The sequence below is a fragment of the Canis lupus genome, chromosome 20, assembly GCF_003254725.2.
Source record: "Canis lupus dingo isolate Sandy chromosome 20, ASM325472v2, whole genome shotgun sequence".
Lineage (NCBI taxonomy): Eukaryota > Metazoa > Chordata > Mammalia > Carnivora > Canidae > Canis > Canis lupus.
In genome coordinates, this window is record NC_064262.1 from 51006523 (window position 1) to 51032514 (window position 25992).

The 25992-nt window shown below is 56.6% G+C and overlaps 2 protein-coding genes across 4 annotated transcripts in view; one reads left to right on the plus strand and one right to left on the minus strand.

The window, feature by feature from the left end:
• PDE4A (phosphodiesterase 4A) overlaps positions 1 to 5462 on the minus strand; it is a 47248-nt gene extending 41786 nt beyond the window's left edge. The window contains exons 1-2 of one of the 2 annotated variants that reach the window (XM_035702392.2): positions 5400 to 5462; positions 4551 to 4750 (exon numbers count right to left, since the gene is read on the minus strand). In XM_035702392.2, the coding sequence (XP_035558285.1) occupies positions 4551 to 4750; positions 5400 to 5447 (248 nt within the window). In that variant the 5' untranslated portion in view covers positions 5448 to 5462. Of the gene's footprint in view, positions 1 to 1288; positions 1655 to 4550; positions 4751 to 5399 lie in introns of those variants that run through there. The other variant, XM_025457498.3, reaches the window with a different exon arrangement.
• Positions 5463 to 13575: 8113 nt separating this feature from the next.
• CDC37 (cell division cycle 37, HSP90 cochaperone) lies at positions 13576 to 24076 on the plus strand. Of its 2 annotated transcripts, none has more exons than XM_049097690.1 (8): positions 13576 to 13784; positions 18858 to 19139; positions 19310 to 19592; positions 19706 to 19821; positions 19907 to 20029; positions 20516 to 20698; positions 20781 to 20852; positions 21921 to 24076. In XM_049097690.1, exons 1-8 carry the CDS (start codon positions 13683 to 13685, stop codon positions 22074 to 22076), a joined length of 1317 nt encoding a protein of 438 aa, XP_048953647.1. In that variant the 5' UTR covers positions 13576 to 13682; the 3' UTR covers positions 22077 to 24076. The 2 variants fall into 2 exon arrangements, with proteins under 2 accessions (XP_048953647.1, XP_025313282.1); XM_025457497.3 differs by having other exon boundaries at positions 13577 to 13784; positions 19484 to 19592.
• The last annotated feature ends 1916 nt before the right edge of the window (positions 24077 to 25992 follow it).

Below are 25992 nucleotides of genomic sequence, written 5' to 3' on the forward strand. Positions count from 1 at the left end.
CACACCCCAGAAGTCAGACGACTCCCGGATACAGGGAACAGAGGCAGCTGAGAGCACGCCAGTGTCTCTATCAGCATCCCTGGGAGCACAGACAGTACCGCTGACATGACCACTGTCCCAGAATGTACACATCACAGAGCCACCATCACTGCCTTCCAGGAGTACATACTGTCACAATCAGTGCCTCAAGAGCACACGCAGTCACTGTCACAATCGTTGTCCCGGAAGCACAGTCACATAATCATGGTGCTGGGTGCTCACATGGTCATATTGTCACAATTCCTGTGGCCCTTCAATACACAAGTCATATTGTCATGATTACTGTCCTGGAAGCCTACACTGTGTCACAACTACACTGTCCTGAAGCACACAGTCATGCTGCCACAATCACTGTCTCAGAAGCACATATGGTTCCACTGCCATAATCACTGTCCCTGGAGCACACATAATCCCATGTCACAGTCACAGGACCCCAGAAACCCAGGCAGAGCATGTAGCTAAGGCAGACACAGCTAGTCTACCCCAACAGCGGGAGCCAACCCAGGTCAGTGAGAGGATGCCATCAGAGCCAGTCCAACACCACCCCTCACTAACACTGTCTGCTCCTAGAGGCAGGGATTCCCTTACCCTGTGTGAGGACTGTGCACCCTCTGGGCACTGTTACCTCCCTCTGGGCAGCTACTGAACCCTAACACTCCTGCCCACAGAGGGAGCCCCAACCCAGCACACAGACCTCAGTGCTCCCTGAAGAGGCTCCCCCTAGATTTCTGACCCGAGCTGCTCAAGCGTGAGTCTTCCATCCCCCCCCCCCCCCCCATACAGTCCTCCTTTCCCTAGAAGAACTCCAAGAGCCCTTCGGCCTGGAGGAAACATCGTGAACCTAGGAGGCACCACCGACAGTGCCCTCGAGGTCGTCGACAAACATAGTGAATCCAGCTGCCAGTACAGTGCCCCCGGGAAAGTCCCTTCAAGTACCCTGCGCTGTCAACAACTATGGTACAGACTCCCAAAGCCGCAGCCCTCAACCAAGCCGCCGTTAATACAACACGCAGCATGGCGCCCCCTAAGTTGATCCCAGGACCAGCTTCAGTGGGAAGGGTGCTCGTACACAAGGAGCCACCAGGGTCGCGTCCCGGACGCCCCCACGGTAGAACTCCCCCCACCTCCACACCCCCGCCAGTCACTCGGACTCCACCCGCAGCGCAGCGCCCCCTGCGGTCAGCGGGGCGAGTTGCGTCCTCTCTGCGCGCCTATCCGCTCCACGCGCGTCTGCAGCCCGGAGTCTTACCGCCTGCAGCTGCCTCCGCTCGCGCCGCCGCTGCCGGTGCCGGTACCGTGGAAGGACGAGGGCCAGGACATGCGGGAAGTGCGCAGGCCGGGCCGGTCGCCGGTGTCCACGGCGTCGGCGCGCTCTATGGGCCGGTGTGGCGGCCGCTCGGGCTCTGCGCGCTCCGCGCTGTCGGAGTAGCCGCGCTGCTGGATACGAATGGGGGTCCGCGGCTGCCGCCACAGGTGCTGGGGGGGCGGCTTCAGGGTGGCCTGGCCCTCCCGGGGCCCAGGCAGAGACAGAGACAGGCTCCTCTCCGAGGGGGCGGCCGGGGGCTCCATGGCGCCGACCCCCTCCTGCGCCCCGGGGGGCCCCGGCCTCTCCGAGCTTCACCCTGCTCAGCGGCGCGCTAGCCGACGCGCCCGAGGGCCCGCGGGTGCGCCCGGCCTCGGTGGGGCCATGGCGCCCCGGGGACAGACCCGGGGGCGCTACGGGCCGATCGCCCCCGGGGCCGGGCGCCGCGGCTTTCTGTCGGCGGCTGGCGCTCCGCTCGGCGCCCGGCAGCGCTCTCCGCGCTCGGCACCCCGCTCCGCGCCAGCCCCGGCTCCCCCGCCCCGTCCCGCCCCTCCCCGCCCCCCGCCCGCCGCTCTGTCAGCGCCGCCCCCCTCCTCCTCCTCCGTCCGGGCCAGTGGGGGGCAGCCACCCAAGGAGGGGGGCCCTCCCGCCCACGCAGAGCCCCGCTCCCGGAGGGGAGGGGGCGCCGGAACTCGGCTCTCTCCGGAGCGCCCTGCCTAGCCGCGGCGTGCACGGGAAAGAAGGAGTTAAACGGTTAATCCGATCAGGAAGGAGACACCCGACTGGTTGCCGGTGTGTCAGTCAGTCCGTCCATCATGGCGGGGGCGGAGCCCGATGCTGGCGTGTCCTCGCGGCTGCCTCAGGCCGGGGGGAGCGCGTGGGGAGTGGTCCCGGGGCCGCCGACGCGGGCTCTGCGGCTGGCAGCGGCGACGTTCGGGGATTCTCCTGTTGGTGGGTCGGAGGGTGGTGATGGCGCGTGCCCAGGGCGGGATGTGCGCGCACGTGGCCCCTTCCGAGGGTTGTCTGTGTTTTTGGTGTCGGCTGGAAGTGTGTGCGCGCACGTGGTTGGCTGCTGCGGTCTGCCTGTTTCTCTGGATTTCGCTGTGTGTGTATCTGTGTGTCTGTGGGTGAAGGATGTGTGCGCACGTGTGCTGCTTGTTTGGAGGGTGTGCGCCGCTGTGGGGTCTGTTCTGGCGGCCTGGGGCTGTGCATGTGTACCCACGCGTTTGGGTGTGTATTGTGGTCGGTCCGCGCTTGCGGAGTTGTGCAGGCAATTTGGCTGTTTGACTGTGGTGTCTGAGGGAGTCTGTATGTGTTGGTGTGTGTGTGTGTGTGTGTGTGTGTGTGTGGTCGGCTTGAGGGCCGCTTTGGGGTGTTTCTGGGGTGTGTCCCTTTGGTTCCCGTGTGGCTCCAGGAGGACACCGCGGCTGCCGCCCACCGCTCTGTGCGTCGCTGCCTCTTGCAGAGCGCTTCCGCAGGAGGTAAACTGAGGCAGGTCTCCGGCAGCCGCGGGATGCACCCCCATGCCCTTTTCAGGCGAGTAAACAGCCGCGCCTCCTCCCCGCGGCCCCCGCCAGCAGAGCCCCCCTTCCGGCACCTAAATCGGGAGTCGCCGTGACTCACGCTCCCGCCTCCCCCAGCGCCGCGCCGAGCGAGCGAGCGGAGAGCGAGCGGGATCCGAGCGCCACCCTCCCCCCATCTCTGCCGCCCCGGCCGCGACGGAGCCCTGGCGGTGGCCGGGCTTTGGGAGCGCGATCGCCGGGGCGCCCCACCCCCGGGGCCGACGCGCGCTCGGACTCTAAACGGCTCTGATGCGCGTCCCCGGAACCAGGTCCCCGCCCCCGCGCGCCCCCTCCACGGACTCCCCAGGGCAGGCCGTGCCGTCTGCCACCGCCCTCCTCCCTCCCGCACCCCCAGCACTGTTGTTATAAAAAAAAAAAAAAAAAAAAAGCGGCCGTTTCCAACCCCCACAGCCGCTTTTCTCCCCGCCCGAGGGGGCTCCGGGCGTGGGCGAACGCGGAGCAAGAACCGGCCCCGCATTAGCAGCCGCGGGGTATCCCAGAAGCCAGAGCTGTGTCTCCCACTTCTCTCGGGGACCCTCTGCCTCCCCCCGCAGTATAGACTCAAAACGGTTTCTAGGGGATTGGCAAGGACTGCGATTCCCCCCCCCCCCCCGCCCACCCAGATCATTTGAGGGTCCTGGACTGGACCAAATTCCTGGGGGAAGGTGGAGACTATAGGATTGGCCGCAGCTCAGGGTGGGTAACAAGGGATGGGGGGGCGGAGGAGAGAGGGGTGGACCACAGCGGGGTGGGGGTGGGGCGGTTTGCAGAAGAAGGCCGCAAGGCTGTGGGCTAGGGCTGGTGTTTGGAACTCTGGTCTGAATCCGGGATAGGCCAGGCTGGACCTGAACCTGGAAGAGGGTAGAAGGATTTGGGGGGAGGGGGAGTTGGAGGGAGATACATTAGACCGAGGGAGGGGGGAATGGCAGTCACTTCCTTTCCCCATCTGGAAATGAAGCATTATCCCAAGACCCAAGCAGAGACCCTGGAGACCTCCAATTGAGTAGGTGAGGGGAGAGGAAGATTGAGGCTGCATAGAGCAGGGACCTGAGGAGGGCAGTGCGGGCAGGAGCCTGGCCAGCAGCCAGGGCAAGCTCAGCTGTCCAGCTTTCGAACTCACCCTCCGACCAAGATGGGGGCTCAGAGGACCCCAAATGAGAAAGAGCAAGAAAGTGTGCCAAGCTGGAGCCCCCACGTATCTCTTCCATCTACCCCCAAGAGAAAGAAAATTGCCAGTCCAGCTCTCCTGTAGGGTCTCACCATCCCCTCTAAGGTGGGGGAGGAAGTGGATCTTCCCAGGAGGGGAGATAGAGGCACACAGCTGCCTGGTAGGAGACCGACTCCCTAACCTGTCCCAGCTGTCTGATTGTGAGGACATGGCAGGGGACTGTAGGGCTGAAACCCTTTCCACAATCCTGCCTCTTGCTGACTCAGGAGGCTGCAAAATGGAAGAAGGGATTCCTAGAGGCTGCAAGGGGAGCCTGGGGGAAGGGATGTTACAGCTTGACCCACAAGGCTCCAGAAGTTTCGGCTGGTTTTTGGGAAAGGCCAGGGGCCTGGAGCGCGGAAAGGGCTGGTGGCTGGACACAATCCCCGCTGGCCCTGAATCTCCACCCCACCCCCGAGCCTCGTCCCCTCCTGCCTACCTGTCTGCTTTGGTGATGGAAATCCGAGGAGGGACCAGCAGTGGCAGCGTGGTGGGCCTTGGCGGCAGAGGGACCCCAGGGTCCGAGGGCTCCGTGTCCGCCCAGCCCAGCCCGGGCCCCGTGGAAAGGCGACGACGAGGGCGTCGGAGGTCAGCCCCCAGCATGTTGGCACTGGTGGGCTCGGGGGTCTCCCACGGCCTCTGAGGAGGGACAAGGACCAAGGACTGGATGGGGGCATGGCCTGACCAGGCGGCCCTGAGGCCCTCCCTCCAGTAACACCCTTTCTTAGCCACTTGAGAAAGTGACTGATGGGGATATAACCTCCTTGTGTTCCCTTCACATCTTAGCCACTCGGTGATCCCTCCCACAAGGGGCGCTTTTCATCCCTTACATCTGAGGGGTGTCCCTTCTCAGCCATTAATTCTTATAGGGCTCCCTTTTGATGTTCTGGCCCTGGGGCTCTGGGCCCTCATGCCTGTACAGTCTGTGCCTCACTGTGGAACCCTCTAACACATTGTCACCCTGCACGTCTAGGAGGCCCCTCCTGGCCTTATGGCCTGTGCCCCTCCCCCCAGGCCCTCAAGACCTTACCCCCAGCACCCCTCCTCACCCTACAATCCTCTCCCCACCTGGGCAGCCCCTTGGAAGCTCCCGCCTTCTGTCGCTGGCCTGAGAACCTCTTAATCCAGGCAGCAGGAAAATAACGGAATCAAGGGAGTAAACTGAGGCCAAGGAGAGGACCCTCCCCAGATTTGAGGCTGTGAAGCCACACCTGGTGAGCCACACAGAGGGCGCCCGTGTCCCCTGCGGCCCAAGCCCCGCCCCCAGCCCGGGCCCCGCCTCTCGCACCTCGTCCCCGGTTCCAGCCACCGACAGGACACTGCGACTCCTCTTCATCCCGCCAACCTAGCGCGCTGCTGCGGCTGCGGGGGTCATATCCGCCCGGGCCAGCGCCTCCTGAAGGACCAAGCCGAAGGCATTCGCCATTAGTGCCCTGGGGCTCCCCCTGCCGGCTGAGCCTGAATCCTGCCCCCCCCCGCTAGTTTGCTCTCCCGAGGCGTGACGTCAGCAGGTGGCTGACGCACTGCCCGTCCGGTGACGTCTCCCGCCCGTTGCCAGAGCGACAGCTGACGCACGGCTGGGGTCTGGACGGCGTCAGTGCCCCGGTTGGCCACTGGGGGGCCGGGAGCCTCGGGACCGGGTCGCCCCAGCCCCCACCCCGCCCTCCCGCGGGGGCTTCCCCCGGCCTGGGGATCCCTCGGAGAAGACCGGGAGCTCCCAGAGGCGGCCGCGTGTGGCGCGTGGTCCGAGCCGGGGGCCGGAGGAAGCGTCTCCTCCGAGCTGTTGGGCTTTTATGCCTAAACCCGAAATAGCTGCGAGGTGCGGGGGCCGGGCGCAGCGAGACGGCGGCTTGGGCACAGATGGGGGACGCACAAGCAGAGGCGCGCGGAGACAGACAGGGACGCGTGGAAATAGAAACAGACAGACAGGGACACAGACGCAGCTCCCGAGGATGAGCGCGCTCTGCTGCCGGCGATCCTGGTCTAAAAGCCTGCGGGGGGGGGGGGGGGGGCTGGCTCACTTCACCTTCGCCCCCAGGTGCGGCGAATTTATTGCTGTGTGGCCATGGGTCAATGACAAACTCTCTGAGCCTCAGTTCCTCCTCTGTGAAATGGAATGACGATCCCTACAGGGTCCATGTGAGAATGACATGAGACCAGACCATGCTGAATGCGCACAGGTCAGCTTCTGGCACTCAGTAAGTGCTTAATACTACCAACATCTGAGCCTGAGAGAGGGTGTTAGAACCCAAGTCAGATCATGTCCCTCCTCTGGTCAGAGCCCTCCATGGCTTTTACCTCACTCAGAGGAAAAGTCAAAGTCGTCCAGAGGAGGCCCACACAGTCCTGAATGATATGCCCAGTCATCTCGCTGTCCTCACCTCTTACCACTCCCTCTGAGCCTCTGCTCTATCCACACTGGTCTCTTGGCTGTTTCTAGACAAACCAGGCACGCTCTAACCTCAGGGCCTTTGCACCTGCTGGTTCTGCCTGGAACTCTTCCCTTTGATATCCACAGGCTCCTCACATTCTTTAGGTCTTTGCGCCTATCTCACCTTTTCAGGCATTTCTCCTGGAGTTGCCTCTCCATCTCATCCCTGTTCAAAGTTGCTAGCCCCTCAGGACTCCTAACTTATCTGGCTCTATTTTTAACAGGTCTTTTTTTTTTTTTAAGATTTTATTTATTCATGAGAGACAGAGAGAGAGGCAGAGACACAGGCAGAGGGAGAAGCAGGCTCCATGCAGGGAGCCTGATGCACGACTTGATCCTGGGACCCCGGGATCACACCCTGAGCCAAAGGCGGACGCCCAACCGCTGCGGCCACCTAGGCGTCCCAGGTCTTTCTTTTTTTAATTGAGATTTTTATGTATTTACTCATGAGACACACAGAGAGAGGCAGAGACATAGGCGGAGGGAGAAGCAGGCTCTCTGTGGGGAGCCTGATGTGGAACTTGATCCCAGGACCCCCAGGATCTCAACCTGAGCTGAAGGCAGAGGATCAACCACTGAGCCATCCAGGTGCCCCTTTAACAGGTCTTATCACTTCATAATGTACTATATAATTTATCTATTACATTAATTGTCTCTTCCCACATTAGAATATCAGCTGCAGGAGGGCAAGAATATTTTATCTATCTTATTCATTACCATATCTCCAGTGCCTAGAACTGAATCTGGAACATAGTAGGCTCTTAGTATTTGTTCAATGTCTGGTTATTATTTTGAGGACATAATAGCATAATTATAAAGTTCCTAGTGAGATCCACTACAGACTAGCTACTTTACCCCCTACTTTGGCTCTTCTTTCTTTTTCTTGCCTTATTGCACTATCCTTCACTTTAGTTCAGTGTCAACTAGTAGAAATGAGTGTAAACACTGTCTCACCAACCTAGGCAAGCCTATGACAGACAGTTGTTGAGCAAATGGATGAATGTATAAAAATAGCTTAAAGGTCACCTCCACGTCTCAGCCCAATGAGCCAGTCCGTGTTCTGAGCTCCCACTGCTGCTTATTCTGTCCCCTTTAAAGTGTTCATCATTCTGAGTTGTAATTATCTGTATAAATGGTACCCATTCGGGATCCCTGGGTGGCGCAGCGATTTGGCGCCTGCCTTTGGCCCAGGGCGCGATCCTGGAGACCTGGGATCGAATCCCATGTCGGGCTCCCGGTGCATGGAGCCTGCTTCTCCCTCTGCCTGTGTCTCTGCCTCTCTCTCTCTCTCTCTCTCTGTGACTATCATAAATAAATAAAAATTAAAAAAAAATGGTACCCATTCATCATGGTCCCCCACACACGGTCTCAATGAATGGTGAACGAATAAAGGAATGAATAAGATAGACACAGGGAAAAATAGGCACTCCCTCTCTCTGTATGAAGTCAGATACATGCATTCAGACAGAGAAAGGGCCATGTAGTAAGGGCCAGCCTCCAAAATTACACTGACAGGTGTGCCTACGTGGCTCAGTCGGTTAAGCACCCGACTCTTGCTTTTGGCTCAGGTCATGATCTCTGGATCTTGAGATCGAGCCCTACACTGGGCATAGAGCCTGCTTAAGATTCTCTCACTCCCAAAAAAAAAAAAAAAAAAAGATTCTCTCACTCCCTCTCCTCCACCCCCACCCCCAAGCAGCATGGGTGCTCCCTCTTTCTTAAAAAAAAAAAAAATTTAGGGCAGCCCTGGTGGCTCAGCGGTTTAGCGCCGCCTTCAGCCCGGGGTGTGATCCCGGAGACCGGGGATCGAGTCCCACGTCAGGCTCCGTGCATGGGGCCTGCTTCTCCCTCTGCCTGTGTCTCTGCCTCTATCTCTCTCTCTCCGTGTCTCTCGTGAATAAATAAATAAAATCTTAAAAAAAAAATTTACACTGGCAGGCTTCCATTCAAATCCTAGCTCTGCCATTTATTAGCTGTATGTCCTCGGGCAAGTCACCCAGCCTCTCTGAGCCTCAGTTCCCGTATCTGTAAAATGAGAATAATATCCATACCTATCTGAGGGCACTGTTGTGAGGATGAAGTGAAGCAATGCATGTAAGGTTCTGAGCACAGTGCCTGGTTCACAGTGGATGCTCACAAAACAGTACCCGCTTTCCTAGTAATAATAACAATGATCATCATTGTTGTTGGTTTGCATGGAGCTATAGACAGACATGGAAGACAGCAGCCTCACTTCCCCCCAACCACCCCCTAAACCTACCAGCTGACTCACTGTTCCTCAAAGACTTCAAACATATTCAGACCTCAGGGCCTTTGTATTTGCAGTTCTCTTGACCCAGAAAACCAGGTTCGGATATCCTGTGTTCCTCTCACTTCCTCATCTCCTTGACTCTGCTTTCATTTTGTTTGTTTCTTTTACTTTTAGACTTATAACATTCTAACAAGATAAAGAATTTACCTACTATTTTTATCAGCTGTTGCCCTTCCTTGGATTAGGACCTGAGGTCAGGCTGTTGGCCTGTTCTGTCTCCAGCTGGATCTGCAGTCCCAGGACAATGCTGGCATACAGTAGGTGCTCCACATATATCTCTTGAATAACCAGTTGATGCCTTTACCTCCTCAGGCCTCTGCTCAAAGGTACTTCATTCCAAAGGGCTTCCCTGACATAAATGCCTCCCTCCACCCCTTCGCCCTCACTCAGCTTTATCTTTCTTCTCAGCTGTCATCCCTGGCATATCATATATTTACATTTCTTCTGTCCTCAGGCTGATTTCCACGAGGGCAGGGGATTTTTCGGTCTTGTTTTATCTATAGCGAGAACCAACTTCACAAACATGTGACCTGTGCAGTCACTCACAGCCCCACGCTTAGGTTTAATGCACCACCCTTGTTGTCTTGAAATGCTTCATTACTTTGACCAGGAGCCTTGCATTTTCCCCTTGCCCTTGGCTCTTCAAATTCTGTAGCCAGATCCCCAGGGCCTAGAACAGCACATGGATTTGCAGAATAAAGGAAAGAATGAAGGAGTGGATGGCCAGCAGAGCCCTGAAGTGCAGGGAAGAGGGGCAGAGACACACCACCGCTATCCGGACACCAGTGCATGTTTGCAGAAACCAGTCTTGGAAGAACCCCAGGCATGGAAGGCAGGGCATCACAAACTGGCTGAGTCCCCAAGGTAGAGGGGTGCCTCTAAGCCTGCCTTCCCCTCCCCTGGGTAGCAGGCCGGCTGGGGACGGGGGTCCAGATGGCAGAGCAGGTTGCTCTGGGCAGCTGGCACCAGGCTCAGGCTGGGAGAGGCTTGCTTCCCTTATCCCAGCTTGTCAGCACAATCAGCTAGTGGCCCAGCCTGGGAGCCCCTGGCCTCGCTTGACAGTAAAGCACTGGCTTCACCCAAGCCCAAGCCCACCATCCTTGGGAGAAGGATGCAGGGATGGATGGCCAACAAGAGGGAAGGAAGTGAGGACAAATGCCCCCTTATCCACATCTTGGCCCAGAGCATTCAGGCCTGAGAAGGAATAGTTACTAACCAGCTCTATTCCTGGAGCTATAAAGCAGGGCCAGGAAGGATTGTCAGGGGCCCCAGGCATGTGTATGTGTATGCATGTGTGGGTGCATGAGAGTTTACAGCTGAGCAAGTGGAACTTTCTATGAGTGTGTGTGTCGCAGAGCTGAAACCAGAGCATACCTGCAGCAGTGTATGTAGTGACAGGGCGAAGCTACATCAGCCTACGTAGGAATGAGACTGGATGTGCCTCTGTGTCATCATGGTATGAATGCATATGTGGGGAAAGAGGGGGTGGGGAATACACACATGTGGATGCAGTGGGAAGCAGAATTTCACAGTAGTTAGAAATGCAGGTTCTGGGTTCAAGTGTTTACTCAGTCACTCACTAGCTATGTGGCCTCAGGCACATTATTTAGCTATGTTGGCTCCAGCCCAAATATGGTGTTAGTATGATTTTTATCTGTCTGGATTTAAGTGCGTATGTTTGAAGAGTAATTCAACAATTCCAGGAGGCCTTCCTGGATACCCAACCTGAAGTGGGCCCTTCCATTTTTCTCTTTTGACACAGCCTTCTATTTCTATCACAGTCCCAATCAGAATTTGTTGTTATATATTTGTTTGTGTTGTTTCTTTTTCTGGCTTCTCCATTAAATGTCACCCCTGTGGGCACAGAGAGTTTTGTTCTGTTTCCTGCTGTGTCCCCAGCACCTGGCATATAGTCATAGGTGCTGAATAAATGCTTGTTGAGTAGCTATTCATCACAGTATGGCTGTGTCTGTGGGTATAAAGAGGTGGAAGCTGGCTGGGGATCATGGGTTCCTGGAGGGTCCTGTGCTCAAACCTGGTCTTGACTTTCTTTCTTTCCCATTCCCTCAGCCACACTCACTTTATGGGAATGATGATACTCCATCAACTGCCTGTATTGCCTTTGACAAGCTCTTTCCCCTTTTCTGGGTCTTAGGAACTCACCTACTCACCTACCATCTGTAAAATGGGAAGGAGGATGGATTGGTTCATGATAAGCCTCCTTCCTGACCTAAGGCACTATGAAATAGTCTTTTATTGAGCACCCACTGTGTGCCAGGCACTGTTCTGGACCTGGCCCTGCCCTCATATGAGGAGCTTAAGTGAATGAGGAAGACAGGTATCAGCCAGAAATCTCATTTCATCAGGAGCACCCTTACTTCCAGTCCCTTTCTATGCCCTATGAAATTTTAGACTTTATTCTGATTCTGAATTCACCAGTGGGTAGTCTTCTCTTTACACACAGATCTTGCTCCCTCATTCAGCCTTGAATATAAGCACAGCAAATGCTGGCTGTTTTTATTGGTTGCTACAGCCCCACCACCTGGCTACAGTGCTGTGGCACGTAGTAGGCACTTGGGAAATATGTGTCAAATGAGCTAAGAGAAATCAATGACTGAGCAAAGGCAGGCTCCCATGCATGACCTCACGGAATCCTCGGTGTCATTACCCACTTAGCAGATGAGGGAAATCGAGGCTCAGGGAGGCAGAGCCGATGCCGGGGTCCCACCCCTGCTAAGTAGTGTGTGGCTGTGGGATGCAGCAGAGAAAGCTTGGATAGTCCACAGGACCACTACCAGTCGCCCACCCCCACCTCGCAGGTACGAGAGAGAGACGGCGGAAGATGCGCTGATGGAGGTGCTGTGAGAAACCCAGTGGCAGTGCAAAGCAACTCAGAGGGCTCTGTCTCTGTATCCAGCTGGACATGCTGTGCTGGCAGATTAGGAAAGTCTTGGCGCTGATGGGGAAGCCTCCGGCGCCCTGTCCCCAATTCTAGGAGCTGGAGGGCTCCTGGGACCCCGTTTCACTGGGGCCGGTCGGCTCCAGTCTCGGAAGCCACGGAAAGAGCTCCGCGGAAACCCGGGAATCTCTAGCATCTGGGGTCCTCTTCACACATCCACAGCCGGGAGGCCGGCCCCAAAGGGCGTACCGCAGGGCCTCGGCTTTCTCGGGGAGCGGGAAACCCCACAGCGTCCTGGTCCCCTCCCTCCGGGGTGCCGGGTCCCCTTCCCCACCGCAGCTCGCAGCCGCGAAGCTTACCTTGCAGAGAGGGGCTGGGGAGGGAATGCCCCGCCCTCTCCGGCCTGAGGGCAGGAGGGGACAGGGGTGTCCAGACCCTTTGTTTGCTGTTGTGTGTGTATGTGTGTGTGCGCGATTGTGAGACCCGCTGGGGTGTGGGTCCGTGCGCGCGCGCGCCCGGGCCTTGACGGCCGCAGAGATGCTGGACTGCCTGGGCTCAAGGGGGAGGGGGGGAGGAGGGGGGACTCCCCCGCCCCCGCCCGCCCACTCGCGGGTTTGAAAGATGCTCGAGGGGGAGGGGAGGCAGCGGGCGGGCGCTTTTGTCCGGAAGGCCCCTCCCCTTCCCTGGGCTGGGGAATCCCCCCATTTTGAGCCCTTTAATCCATTCCCTCCAGCCCGCTCTCTGCAAACACCTTCTGGGGGGTAGTCTGGGAAAAACGCCCCTCATCCGAGAGGCTGGAGCTCCTCCCATCCCACCCGCCCCCACGGAACGCCCTTTAATCTGAGATAATCCTGGCCCTAGGCTGCAACACGGCCTTTTATCCCAGTATCAAAACGAGGGTGGGGATGCACGCAAGTGTGCAGCTGGGGTCACCCAAGCTCACAGTAATGGAGTCTTTAGAGTCCCGGCGGAGTAAGGGGGCTCCAGACCAAAGGGGAGGGGCTACGAACGATTCTAGAGTACCACCACGAGGAAAGCCTCCATCCGCACCTCCACGATCCCCTTCCAGCCCCCCGGCTGCGCGGGGCCAGGAGCAAAGGCCCCCTTTGGCTAGACATTAGTGACACCCAGCGGCCGCACGGGGAGACGCCTCGGACAGGAGTCCGAGATCCGTTGACTCGGGCGGGGGCGGGTAGGGAGGAGCCGGGGTGGATCTGGGTGATTTTAGAGGGGGCGTGTGTGCGCGAATCCCGGCTCAGGAATGTCACAGGCCGGGGACGCGAGGGGGAGAATGGTCCGAGCTAGGGAAACACCAGCTCCCAAGGCAGGGCCACATCGCCCCCACAGCCGACCCCCCAAGGGCGGAGCCACGTCCCTCCTCCACTTAGAACTTTCCTGGGAAGGGCTCTGTACCCCAGGACTGGGAAAGTGCTCTCATCAGACACCCCTCCCCAGCACAGGGTTAGGTCCTCTTCTCCAGGGGCAGAGGGACAGGTCTTCGCGCCGAAGCCCGCCCCTGCAGTGGGCTCCGGCTGACGTCACTGCGGCGTGGCTAAGGGGACAATCCTCTGCTACAGTCTCGCCATCGGCCCCGCCTCCCGAGGCCGCCGCAAACGCGCACCGGGGGGACAGCTGGAGATGAGGGGGGCTCGAGGTTGGAACGCCAGCCCGTATACCCTCACGAGGTGCCCAATGAGGCGGGGTCTTTGCCGGGATTCCCGGGGGCCGGAACACGTGCGCGGGACCCTTTAAGGCAAGCCGGGTCTCCACAGCCGCCACCGCGGTTACTAGGGATGTAACGTCATGCGCGGGCGGGGACGTGCGCGCCAGGGCGGAAGCGGAAGGGGCGGGGCTCCGCAGGCCGAGTCTCCAGCGCTGCCGCCGCCAGAGTCGGACCCGGAGCCGGAGCGGGCTGAGCCGCCGAGGCAAGATGGTGGACTACAGCGTGTGGGACCACATCGAGGTGTCTGACGATGAGGACGAGACGCACCCCAATATCGACACGGCCAGCCTCTTCCGCTGGCGGCACCAGGTAGGGTGCGCGCGCCCGTCCCCTTCCCCCCTCCCCCCCGCCCGGGACTCCGCTCCAGAGTTCTGACCCCTAGTACTGCCAGGGACCCCGCCATTGACACCTGGGATTCCCAGCGCATAGTCTGGGCTTTCAGTACCGCTTGGGGTTCTTCGATTCGACTCCAGACCTCAGAATTGCCAGGGCGCTGAGTCCCTACCAGAGGTCCCCGGCCTCCCCTCCGATTTCTGCGTGGAGCTCCCAGTTGACCCTTAGAGCACCTTCCTCCGAGTCTAAACTGCTAAGAGAAGCTTTGGGGGTGTCCCCCCAATCCTTTCTGGGACCTTCCACTTAACACGCAAAACTCTGCCTCGGAGCTGGACTCTTGATCCTGTTCCGGGAGACATTTCTGATCTTGGATGTACCATCTGCCCCTCCCCAAATCCTAGAGTCTTCGGTGCTTTGAATTTATTCGGAGATCTTCCTCCCTGGTTCCTGACAGGGATTCCCATTCCTTCTCCAAACAGAACAAGGAACCCTGCCCTCCCCTGAGGTTTCTGCTCTTGGCTTGAGAGTCCAACCCATACCCGGACCCCTTCTGTAGAACGTAGCTGGATGCTCCACCAGGGCCTTCGGTCTCATCTAGGATGGAGTTTTGGAACCCGCTTGCCCAAACCGGACCACCAGGTCCCCCTGATGGAGTCTCGAATTCCAGCCACTCTTTAGCGTCACCTACTGTGGACCCTGTTTCTCATTATACCAGGAAACCCTGCCCCACAGGGCTTCCGGCCCCTCCAGAGCCCCTGCTCCTCCTTGGTATTGCAGGCCCAGGCACCACCCACCCCCAACAGTTTCCTGTAGAAGCCTCTGGCAGCCTTGGAATGCCTTCTACCAACTCAAGTCCAGCACCCAAACCCACCCAACCTTCCTCCTGACCCCAGCTTGGTCTGTTGCTCTCAGACACCCACATGTGCCTGCTCTAAGGACCCTCCCAATTTGATTCCAGATTTACTGCCCCTTCTTTTTTTGTCTGTTTGCCCCCAAATCCAGATCCCAGAATCCTGTCTGCTTGTTGTCCCATCTCCCTGCCCAGCAGTGCTCACAGGACAACAGAGCAGCTCTCATAAGACTTAATATTCTAATCTCTTGCTCCCCCAAATCGGAGCTTCTACACCCACATACTTGTGCGTGTTATACTCTCACTTTGAGGGCGTATACCTCTCAGAACCTTCCAGTTAGGAATTCCTCACTCCACCCTCGCATATGGCAACTCCCAGTCATTTATCCAGAACCTCCTAGAAGGGCCCTTCCCCATCCTGTGGTGTCTTTAGTCCCTACATCTGGTCTCCAGTACCATTTCCAACCCTTACCTTAAAGCAGCACTCTTGGGTAACATACCTACCAGGCAAGCCACGGAGAATGTAAGAAGAAAGTTCTAGCACTTCCATTTTTTGCCATGTGTAACATTTTATTATGAAATGCTTAAGACTCAACACAGAGCTCTAAAGACTGTTCTTGGGAGTACCTACTTTTGTCACATAAAGAGGTTAATCTATACAGCTATGTGGAGAGCATTTTGGTCCTGCTGGGTGGGAAACCAGTGCCCCCTCTCCTGCAGAGTTCTCCCGACCCTGCCTTCCTCCCTCCTGGAACAGAACCTTTTCTTGTCCTGCTGAGGACCCTATGGCTGTAGTGGAATCAGGTGGGGGTGGGGCGGGGGGGAGGGGAGAGAAGCATCTCTAGCCCCAGCTTCAGTGACAGGCAAGTTTGGGTTCTAATCCCAGCCCTACCACTTACTGCTTTACTTTTCCTGCCCCTAGAGACCATCCGAAGAATGAAATGAGATTAGGCCTGACAAGAACTTGGCTCCGGGCCTGGGAGGGAGTAAGCATATAGGAGGGGGAGGCAAGATTAGGAAAAAGGTAGCCTGCTGCACTTCTGAGCACAGGCCTGCACAACTGGGTTCCAGTCCTGGCTCCTGAATCACTGACTTACTGCATGACCTCCAGCAAGTTGTTTGATCTCTTTGTGCCTTGGTTTCCCCAGTTGGGAATATTAAGGGTATCCACCCGATAGGGTTGTTATGAGAGGTTACTCTATTGAGTACGTGTGATGTCCTTAAGGATAGCACGTGGCACGTGATAAGCTCTCTGTAAACTTTAGCAGTTACCGTCATTGTTATTGTTTAGGTAATCCGTGCTCCGGGAAAGAAAGATTCCAGAGGTGCCAGAAAGAGACAAGGGAGTGTCCCAGCCCCACCTCCCTTGTCCAGATACAGCTACTGTTAAACTAGTTTCTTGGGACTCCTTTCATCAAACTATGGCGCTGTGATTCTGTGAGCGTCAGGTTCTTTGTAAGGCTGGAAGGTGGTGACACCTGCAGGTCCCAGCTTCCTGCTGTGGCCCCTGTCACACCCAGGCTGCCACAGCCCCTCCCAGAGGTGGAAAGCCCGTGCTGGGCAGGCTGCCGCCCCCACCAGCTCCAGGAGGCCTTTATTTAGCTCCAGTCTCCCTGGCGGCCACTCAGAGGACATCGAGAAGAGCTCAGTGGCCACCCAGCAGAAGCCAGCAGGGTGGTAGGCTCCTGCTGCCACCCGAGGCCAGCTAGAATGCCAACCCCAGAGAGCCCCGCAGCAGGAAGCCCCCAGGGCACCCCAGGCCCCAGAGGGGAAAATGGCAGAGCCCCAGGCCTCTCTCTTACTCTTCCAGGAGGCAAGGGCCCTTTCGGCCTTGACACAGCTGGGGAAAGTGAGACTCTGGACTGTCAGCAGTCCTGTGGGGCTAAGTTAGAGAAGGCTCAAGGCTTCCCCATTCTCACCTACTGCGTGCCTGACTCTGCTCAAACTTGGAGATACAGCCTCAGAGAAGGCCCAGAAGTGAGTGAGTGAACCACTCTGGGGCCAGTGGCCAGGATGGTGACGCTAACAGCGGAATGTGTTCATTACGTAGGACTGCGTGCAGTTTCCTGGGAGTAACTCCTTTGATGCTGCGTTTTTCCCAAAGAGGAACTAACTCCAAGGCTAGAAGTGTTTAAGTGTCTTAGCCAAGGTCACGTCACCAGTACGCGGTGGAGCTGGGTGATGTGACAGTGCGGTAACAACCACTCCCAGGTATTGAGCATGTGCTCTGGGTTGGAAATTGATGGAAACACTCGAAGTATGCTTTCTTGTTTGAGCCCCAGAATGGTCAAGAGAGAGAGAGAGATTGTCCCCTTGGATAGTAATGGCAGTCGCCACCACGGGAATGGTGCTTGCCGAGCATCCAGCATGGCTCTGGACTGTCTACTTTGACTTAAATCTCCTTTGCTTCTCCTGGTGCCGCTCGGTGAGGTCGGTACTGTTGTCTGCCTTTGACAGATGAGGAAACGGAGGTCCCTAGAGGTCAGGGGATTGACCCAAGGACCCCAGCCTATACTCAGTAGCCACGGCTTATGACTCCACATCTGGGGCCCTGAGGCTGTTCTCCAGTGTCTTATCATGCTGTCTGATGATCTTAAAGGGGGCTTTGAGGCACAGTGATGGGGAATGGGGGGCCCTTGGGGAAGGCTCTGTAGAAGCTGAGACCTGGGGCCAAAGGACATGGAGTGAGAGGAAGAGAGTTCCAGGTAGAAGGAGCAGCCTTTGCAGAGTCCAAGAGTCAAGAGCGAGCTGGTGCATTTGGGATCTGCCTGCAACCTAGAATTGGGAAAGGAGAATGGGACCCTGGCCCCCTGGGGCCTTGGTGCCACTTGGGCAGCTTGGAGTAAGGCTTTGGGATCCCATCTGAGCGTAGACGCTCCAGGTTGGGGTGGCAAGAAGGGCTGCAGACAGATGTGCGAGTTTCCAAGACTGGCAGTCTAGCTTGGAACAGCTGTGGAAGGTGGTGGCACCTCTCAGGGCTCAGTCAGGGGCTTTGGATTGAGCAGGCACTGCTGAGAGCTGGGGGAGATGATGGAGCAAAGCAAGGGTGGAGGACAGACAGGGCCATGTCATGTTGTAGAGAGTCTTGTGGGGACCGGAGCGAGAGGGGGAACGAGGGCACCATCTGAACTTGGGGTGCAACAGCAGAGGAGGTCTGGGGAGCAACAGCTGGGGTAGGGGGGACAGGAGGCCGGTGGGCACCGAGCTAAGGCTCAGGGTGGGTGTGCTGGCCCGGAGACATAGCTGATGGGGCCTTGGGCAGCCATCCAGGAGTAGTTCTCTGGGTGGACCAAATTGGAGAGACTTCTAGAAGCGAAAGCTGTCAGGACTGGGTAGGAAAGAGGGAGGAAAGGACAGGACCAGTGAACAGGCCTCAGTGGGGGGCATCGGAGGTTGTTGGGCAAGGGAGGGCACCTGAGTGTCACTGAGGGCGGCTCCGGGGTGGACGAGTGGCCTGAGACCCCCATCCAGTATTTCCTTACTTTATTCATCCAACAAGTGTCTCCTGAGCCTTGACTGTGCACTTGTGTGTGAGACACAAGTGAGCAGATCCCCCATCTCTAGGGACCCCACTCCTCAGAGAGGGACAGTGTTGAGAACAGTAAATAATTGTCACCAGGTTGCCACCAGATGCTAGCAGGTAATGAGTGCTGAGGAGGAAGGTGAAACAGGGCACAAGTAAGGGGAGGTTGCCATCTTCATTCAGCAGGGTGGTCAGGGAAGGGCCTCATCTGTAAAGTGATGTTTGAGCCAAGATGGCAAGGATGTGAGGGAGTAAGCTGGTTTGGGTGCCAGTGGGGGGAGTCTGGAGAGAGAACTTTCCAGGCTGGGGCAACAGCTAGTGCAAAGGCCCTGAGTTTAGAAGTGGGTTCAAGAAAAGACAAAGCAGCTACTGTGACTGGAGGGAGGGGGCAGATTGTGCAGGGCCTTGTAGGTCATAGATAGGACTTGGTTTTCTGCTCTGAGTGACATGGATGCCACAGAGCCTTCTGAGCAGGGTTGGGGGTGGACACACACAAAGTAAGGTGTGTGCAGGTATCCTGGTGGGATGGAAGCTGCCCCCCCAGGGGGGCACAGAGGGTGGTGCACACATTCCCTGAGGCCATCCCAGGTGCAGGGGGTGGGAGCCCTGGGTGGGGCAGGGCCGAGGTCAAGGGACCAGCCTTTCCCCGGAGTGCAGGGCTTGTGTCTGCCCGCAGGCCCGGGTGGAGCGCATGGAGCAGTTCCAGAAGGAGAAGGAGGAGCTGGACAGGGGCTGCCGCGAGTGCAGGCGCAAGGTGGCTGAGTGCCAGCGGAAGCTGAAGGAGCTGGAGGTGGCCGAGGGCGAGGGCAGCAAGGTGGAGCTGGAACGGCTGCAGGCCGAGGCTCAGCAGCTGCGCAAGGAGGAGCGGAGCTGGGAGCAGAAGCTGGAGGAGATGCGCAAGAAGGAGAAGAGCATGCCCTGGAACGTGGACACGCTCAGCAAGGACGGTTTCAGCAAGGTGGGAGGGGGCCAGCAGGGTTCCCCCCATGCAGGGGCTGGTGGGGTAGGTGGGGGTAAGGCCTGGACAGCTCAAGGGAGGGACGCCCTGGCATGGAGAGGGTGGAGGGACAGGTGTGGGGCTGGGTGGATGAAGCACCCCACTGGTACCCCCCTCTGATCTGCCCGAAGGCCCTAGTTCGAGGCCACACCTGCCACACCCACGCTCCCGCCACACTGATGCTCATGGCGCCGTCACCACCTCCGCCGTGGAAGGGATGGGCGCTGCGGCCTCGGCCCACCCGGCCGTGCTGGAGGCGCTCTGCGGCCTCGCCCCAGCCCACTCCCCCTCTCGCCCCATCACAGAGCATGGTCAATACCAAACCAGAGCAGGCGGAGGAGGAGTCGGAGGAGGTGAGGGAGCAGAAACACAAAACCTTCGTGGAGAAGTACGAGAAACAGATCAAGCACTTTGGTGAGTTGGGCCGTTGGAGGGGGCCGGCAGGCTAAGGTTAGGAGGTTACACAGGACAGGGGCTGGTCCTCTGCCTCTGGGGCCCCTCAGCACCTTGCCAACACCTTCTCGTAGGCATGCTCCGCCGCTGGGATGACAGCCAGAAGTACCTATCAGACAATGTCCACCTGGTGTGCGAGGAGACAGCCAACTACCTGGTCATCTGGTGCATTGACCTAGAGGTGGAGGAGGTGAGTGGAGTCTACCCCGGGACTAGGGGAAAGCCCTGCCCTGAGGCCACCACTTGGTGACATCCTACCTCTTCTCCCTTGGCAGAAATGTGCACTCATGGAGCAAGTGGCCCACCAGACCATTGTCATGCAGTTCATCCTGGAGCTGGCTAAGAGCCTGAAGGTGGATCCCCGTGCCTGCTTCCGGCAGTTCTTCACTAAGATCAAGGTAGTGTCCCCGAGGAGCCAGGGTCGGGTGGGGTGTGGGCCTCTTCAAGGCACCAGCCTCCATCTACAGGGGGTATATACAAAGGTCCATTCAGACTTGGGGCCGTGGGATCAGAACCTGTTCGATCAGGGGAGGCTGGAGACATGGAGGGGCCAGTAGTCAGCCCCCGGTTTGAAAGACGGGGTGTGTGGACAGTCCCGACGTGGGGTGAGGGACAGAGTCAAGGATGCCTTAGGGTTCCCTCACCTGAGCACCTGGAAGCACAGAGCTGCCCATGATGAGGCCTGGGAGGCTGAGGGCAGGGCAGCCTGCGGGGAGCGATCAGAGCTTGGGTGAAGACATAGGTGAGGTGAGCATTCACAGGTCTGTGACTCAAGGCAGGCACGTGGTCATTAGCACGTCAGCAGTAAAACCAGCCTTCGGGGGCGGGCCCATGGGAGAGACGGACCGAGCCTCTGAAGAGATCTCGGCCCTCCAACCCTGCAGACAGCTGACCGCCAGTACATGGAGGGCTTCAACGATGAACTCGAGGCCTTCAAGGAGCGCGTACGGGGCCGCGCCAAGCTGCGCATCGAGAAGGCCATGAAGGAGTACGAGGAGGAGGAGCGCAAGAAGCGGCTGGGTCCTGGTGGCCTGGACCCTGTTGAAGTCTATGAGTCTCTACCTGAGGTGTGGCTCCCCGGCCCTGGGTGGGCAGCAGGCAGGACCCCCAGGAAATGAGGCCCTGACCCCGGCCCATCTGTACCCGCAGGAACTCCAGAAATGCTTTGACGTGAAGGATGTGCAGATGCTCCAAGATGCCATCAGCAAGATGGACCCTACCGTGAGTAACCACTCCCCAGGCCCACCCACCAGCCCAGCTGAGTGGCGGGGGCAAATGATATGTCCCCTGCCCCCCCTCCAGCCCTGCTCCCCACATCGCTGGTAGAAGTGTCCCTTGTGGGCTTCACGGAGCAATAAGGGAGGTCATGTCAACCGTGTGGCCAGCACATGAGCCAGCCTATGGAGGATCTACCGTGTGATTACATCCAGCAGTGAACTTGGAACTTTGAGCATATCCCCTGCCACTGTCACTGCCCCCGTGGGCCATTTATGAGCATAATGGGCACACCAGGTTGATCCTACCTTTGTCCAAGGAAAGAGTGCTCCTCCCCAGCCTTGGTTACCCAGTTTTCTCTGGATACTAACTTGGAAAATCTGGGAGTGAGGGGGTGCTAAGCACATGGTAAATGTCAGCTGTTGTTTGTATGTGTGCATGTATTTTAAAGTAAGCCTCTACCCAGTGTGGGCCTTGAACTCATGACCCCGAGATCAAAAGTCACATGCTCTACTGATTGAGCCAGCCAGGTGGCCCTAGCTGTTGTGACTAGGAACAGCAAGGGTGCTGGTAGATGGGACTTTGTGTCTTTACAGACCTTGGTTCGCCCCCATTCCTGCTGTTTGGCTCACTGGTCGGCCACACTAGTTTCCTCATCTGTGAAACAAGTCTAGTCACAGGACCTGGCCTTGGATTTCTAGAAGCTTCCATGAGAATGGATATCTAGACCTAGAGTCTTCACACTATGGTTTATAAGCTCACTCCTGTGTTTATCAGTTTTATTGGCATGCAGCTTTTATTCTGGGTGTACACTATTTAAATTTGAGTTCAAGTTAAGTAAAATGTGAAGTTCTGTTCATCACTTGAACTAACCACATTTGAAGTGCTTGGCAGCCACGCATGGCTGGTGGCTACCATGTTAGACACTGCAGATTACAGACAATTCCCATGATTGCAGAGTCCTTTGGACAGCTCTGATCTAGAATGAGTAGTAAGCAAGGTTAAGGACGTGGTTTAAGGACGCGCCACCAGGGGTGGCAGTCCTGGCCTCACTCGCCACCCTTCTCCCCACAGGATGCGAAGTACCACATGCAGCGCTGCATCGACTCCGGCCTCTGGGTCCCCAACTCCAAGTCCAGCGAGGCCAAGGATGGGGAGGAGGCGGGCCCTGGGGACCCCTTGCTGGAAGCTGGCCCCAAGGCAGGCGACAAGAAGGATGTCAGCGCCTGACTCGCCCCAGCTGCTGCCCTCCTGCCTGCAGGCCCCTGTGTGCCCCTTTTCAGAATACAAAAATAGATGCCATCTCCCCAGCTCCTGGCTTCTTCCAGTTTCACTGCTCCCGCCCAGCCTGCGGCTAGGAAAGGGCCTATCCCCACCCCCACTGCCCCCACCTCCATTGCTCATTCAAGTCTGCTTTGAGTCAAGGGGCTTCACTGCCTGCAGGCTGCTACTTCCTTCTCCCTCCCCCCAATCAGCATTATGCCAAAGGCCTGGGGGTCCAGGGAGGGGCGGAGGTCGCTAGGCTGGTCCATGGGGTGGGGTGGGGAGGGTCCCCAGCCCAGAGGCCTGCTCTGGTCACTCTGGGCTCTGTTCTCATTGTTCATCTGCTGTGAGTCTTCTATATGGTAAACAGCAATGATCTTCCAATAAAGGATTTCAGATGCTCAGGGGGGCGTCTCAAGGGCTGTTGACACAGCTCTTCTCTTGGAATGGGAGGGAAACCCAGTGAGTGTTGAGAGGCCTGACCTGTGATGCCTCAGGCTTTATCCTCCAGCTGTCTGGGCAGCTCCCTCTATTCTGATTCCAGGCTCTTGAACATGCTATTCCACTGCCTAGAACATTCATCCCTGGGATTCCTTTACATCAGAGTTCTTCTTGTCCCCAATCCCCTACTCTTTGGCTGGCCCCCCAAGTCCCCTGCCATCACCCATTCAGGAGGATCCCCTATCTCTGGTCACTGCCCTTTGCATCCATGGCCTCCACCCTGGTCCAGATCTTCACACCTCTGGCCTGCAGCCTGCCCCAGCTTCTTGTCTCCCACCCCCGTTCCACATCAGACCTCAACAGGCAGTGGCCAGAGGGTAGCCATAAACATGTGAGTCAAGGCACATCATTCTCCCCCCCGACAGCAGAAGCCCAAAGTCCTCTGTAGCTCATAAAGGCCTGCACCGTCTGCCCAGTCTTCTCTCTGCCCTGATCTCACATCCACCTGTCTGCCTTCCCTCCTTGCGGGTTCTGGAGCACTTTAAATTTCTCTTTATCAGTGTGACCTTGGGCAACTGACTGTCTCTGTGCCCCCCCTCCCCGCACAGTGAGTAATGTTAGTGCCTTTCTCCTGGGGTAGTGCTGAAATGAGATCATGCCACAGACAAGCAGGGCACCTGGCACGTAGATTCTCAAAATGTGGGCCTTGGTGTATACCTGTTCCTCTACCCAAACACCCTTGCCTGCAGCCCTTGGGGGCTCCTTTAAGTAACAAAATATTGGGGGCAAAAGGGCCTAAAGAATAAGATGCACAAGGACATGGGTTTAAGATGAAGCAGTGAAGCCCTCTGCCCAAAATCCCAGGAGACCCCACCCCAGGCAGCTGCTTGTCACTCAGACTAGAGCTCAGTGCCCCCTCTTCCCCCAGGGCCCTCCTTGACCCACCTGAATTGCCCTGCACACCCAGCCAAGGCAGCTTGCCTCACCTGATGTGTGCCAAGCTTTGCCACCCTGCGTAGTCCTCTCCCTTGTGCTGTGAGCACCAGCAGGGCACAGTCTTTGGTCCTGCAGTATTCAACAGTGCCCTCAGGGGATCTTTGCATTCCGTGGTGAGGGCTCCGAACATCTAAAGCAAAGCACCCCCAGATGCTGTTGTGTCCAAACTGATTGCCACCAGGGGGCAGTGGTGAGCTGCAAACCCTGGTGGCATCACCTCAAGCTTTTATGTGATGGTAATGGCAGGCAGGGATCTGATCTGGAGGGCTTGGGGAGGAGGAAGGCATCCTTAGTCCTGGATAAACCTCGCCCATCCAGGATCCATCCAGGATTGGCAACTTCATTATTTACTGTGAAAACTTTCAAAGATAGAATCCATATTACTGGTTTTTCCTTTTGCCTCAGGCTCCAATGTAACAACACTGTTACTGATTCTTAAAATTTCAATATTTTGTTCATGGTTTTTTTTTTCCCACATTAATTGTGCTTTTTAAAAAATATTGCATTAAAGTATTTATCTTGGTTACTGAGCTTTTTTGGCGCCCTCTTTGCTTTCATGCCTCACTTCTCTTACCCTAGTGTCGGTTGTCCTAAGGATTTAAAACATCAGATACTAGCAGGAGTAGCTCTGACTGCTCATCCTCCACTCAAGTGGTTCCCTGCCCCCAGTCATGGGAATCCACGGGAACCCACTGTCCACGGTTTCTCGTGACTCCTTCCAAGGTGTTTTTTTTTTTTTTTTTTGTAAAATTGAATGTGTTCTTATTGCCTCTCTTCTTTGCCTAAAACTTAGCTCGTTTTACAGTCTGAAATGCATCTTGCTTTTTTTCTGCTGAGCCATTAGGACCTGCAGACCTTCCTTTATCGTTCCATCAGCACTTCCTCATTCTTTCTATCCTGTGTGGAAAGCTCCTTGGGGTGCCTATCTCAGCATTGGTTTCATTGGGGGGGGGGTTCCAGTTTCTGTTTCTTCAAGCCAGAAAAAGCCCTGTGCACCGCTTCCCATGAGTGCAGGCATCCTACCTGTAGGAAAAATTCCCAGAGACAGGATTGCTGGGTCTTAAGTTTGAGAAACAGAATTCAAATCAAAAGGGTTTAACTGAGCAAATTGTAATGAAAGGATTGATGTCATCAATTGAGTGGGGTTGGAGAACCAACGAATGTGTGTTGAGTGTATCCATCTTCTACAGCTGTTATAACAAATAACCACAAACTTAGTGCCTTCCACACCAATTTATCGTCTTACACTTCTGCAGCTCAGCAGCCTGACCCGAGTCTCACTGGGTTAAAATCGGGACATTGGGAGAGCTGCAATCTGGAAGCTCTGGGTGGGATCCATTTCTTTGCCATGACCAGCTTCTATAGCCTGCTCACATTCCTTGGCTCATGGCTGTTCTATCTTCAAAAATGGCAAAGATAAGTCGCTCTCATATCACATCGCTCTGATTTCTTTTTCTGCCCCCCCTTCTACTTTTTTTTTTAATTAAGATTTTTAGTTTTGTTTTTAAGAGAGAGTGGGAAAAGGGCCAGAAGGAGAGGGAGAGAGAATCTGAAGCAGACTCCACGTTCAGTGCGAGCCTAATATAGGACTCAATCTCACAACCATGAGATCATGACCTGAGCCAAAACCAAGAGTTGGTGCTGGCTCAACCGACTGAGCCACCCAGGCGTCCCCCCACCCAACTTCCACTTTTTTTTTTTTTTAAGATTTTATTTATTTATTCATGATAGTCACAGAGAGAGAGAGAGGCAGAGACACAGGCAGAGGGAGAAGCAGGCTCCATGCACCGGGAGCCCGACGTGGGATTCGATCCCGGGTCTCCAGGATCGCGCCCTGGGCCAAAGGCAGGCGCCAAACCGCTGCGCCACCCAGGGATCCCTCAACTTCCACTTTTAAGGATCCCTAATGAATCCTATATTCACAGATTCCAGGGATTAGTTCATACATGGCCATGTGTGTGTGTGGGGGGGATGTCTGTTACTCTGCCTACCACAGGGAGGAGCCACATCCAGGGCTCAGGTGCATGGGCAGGACACAGAATTAGCAGAACTCATGAGGGAGACACTCCTTGCAGAATATGTGGTCACAGATACAGCCACTACCCAAAATGTAGCCAGCAGGGAGGGAGTAGTGGAATAGATAACCCCTCCTGGGTCTCCCACTTCTGGTCTCTGGCCAGGCTTCCCCATCAAAAGTACCCACCTGAAGCCAGGGATGTGGAAGCTGGGTAAAGCACTTTTTCTTGTGGCCACAGGAGGAAGCTTCAATACACACAGCTCCTCGGGCTGCCTTGGTGGCTCAGCGGTTGAGCATCTGCCTTCAGCTTAGGTTGTGATCCTGGACTCCCAGTATCAAGTCCCACATTGGGCTCCCTGCATGGAGCCTGCTTCTCCCTCTGCCTATGTCTCTGCCTCTCTCTGTGTCTCTCATGAATAAATAGATAAA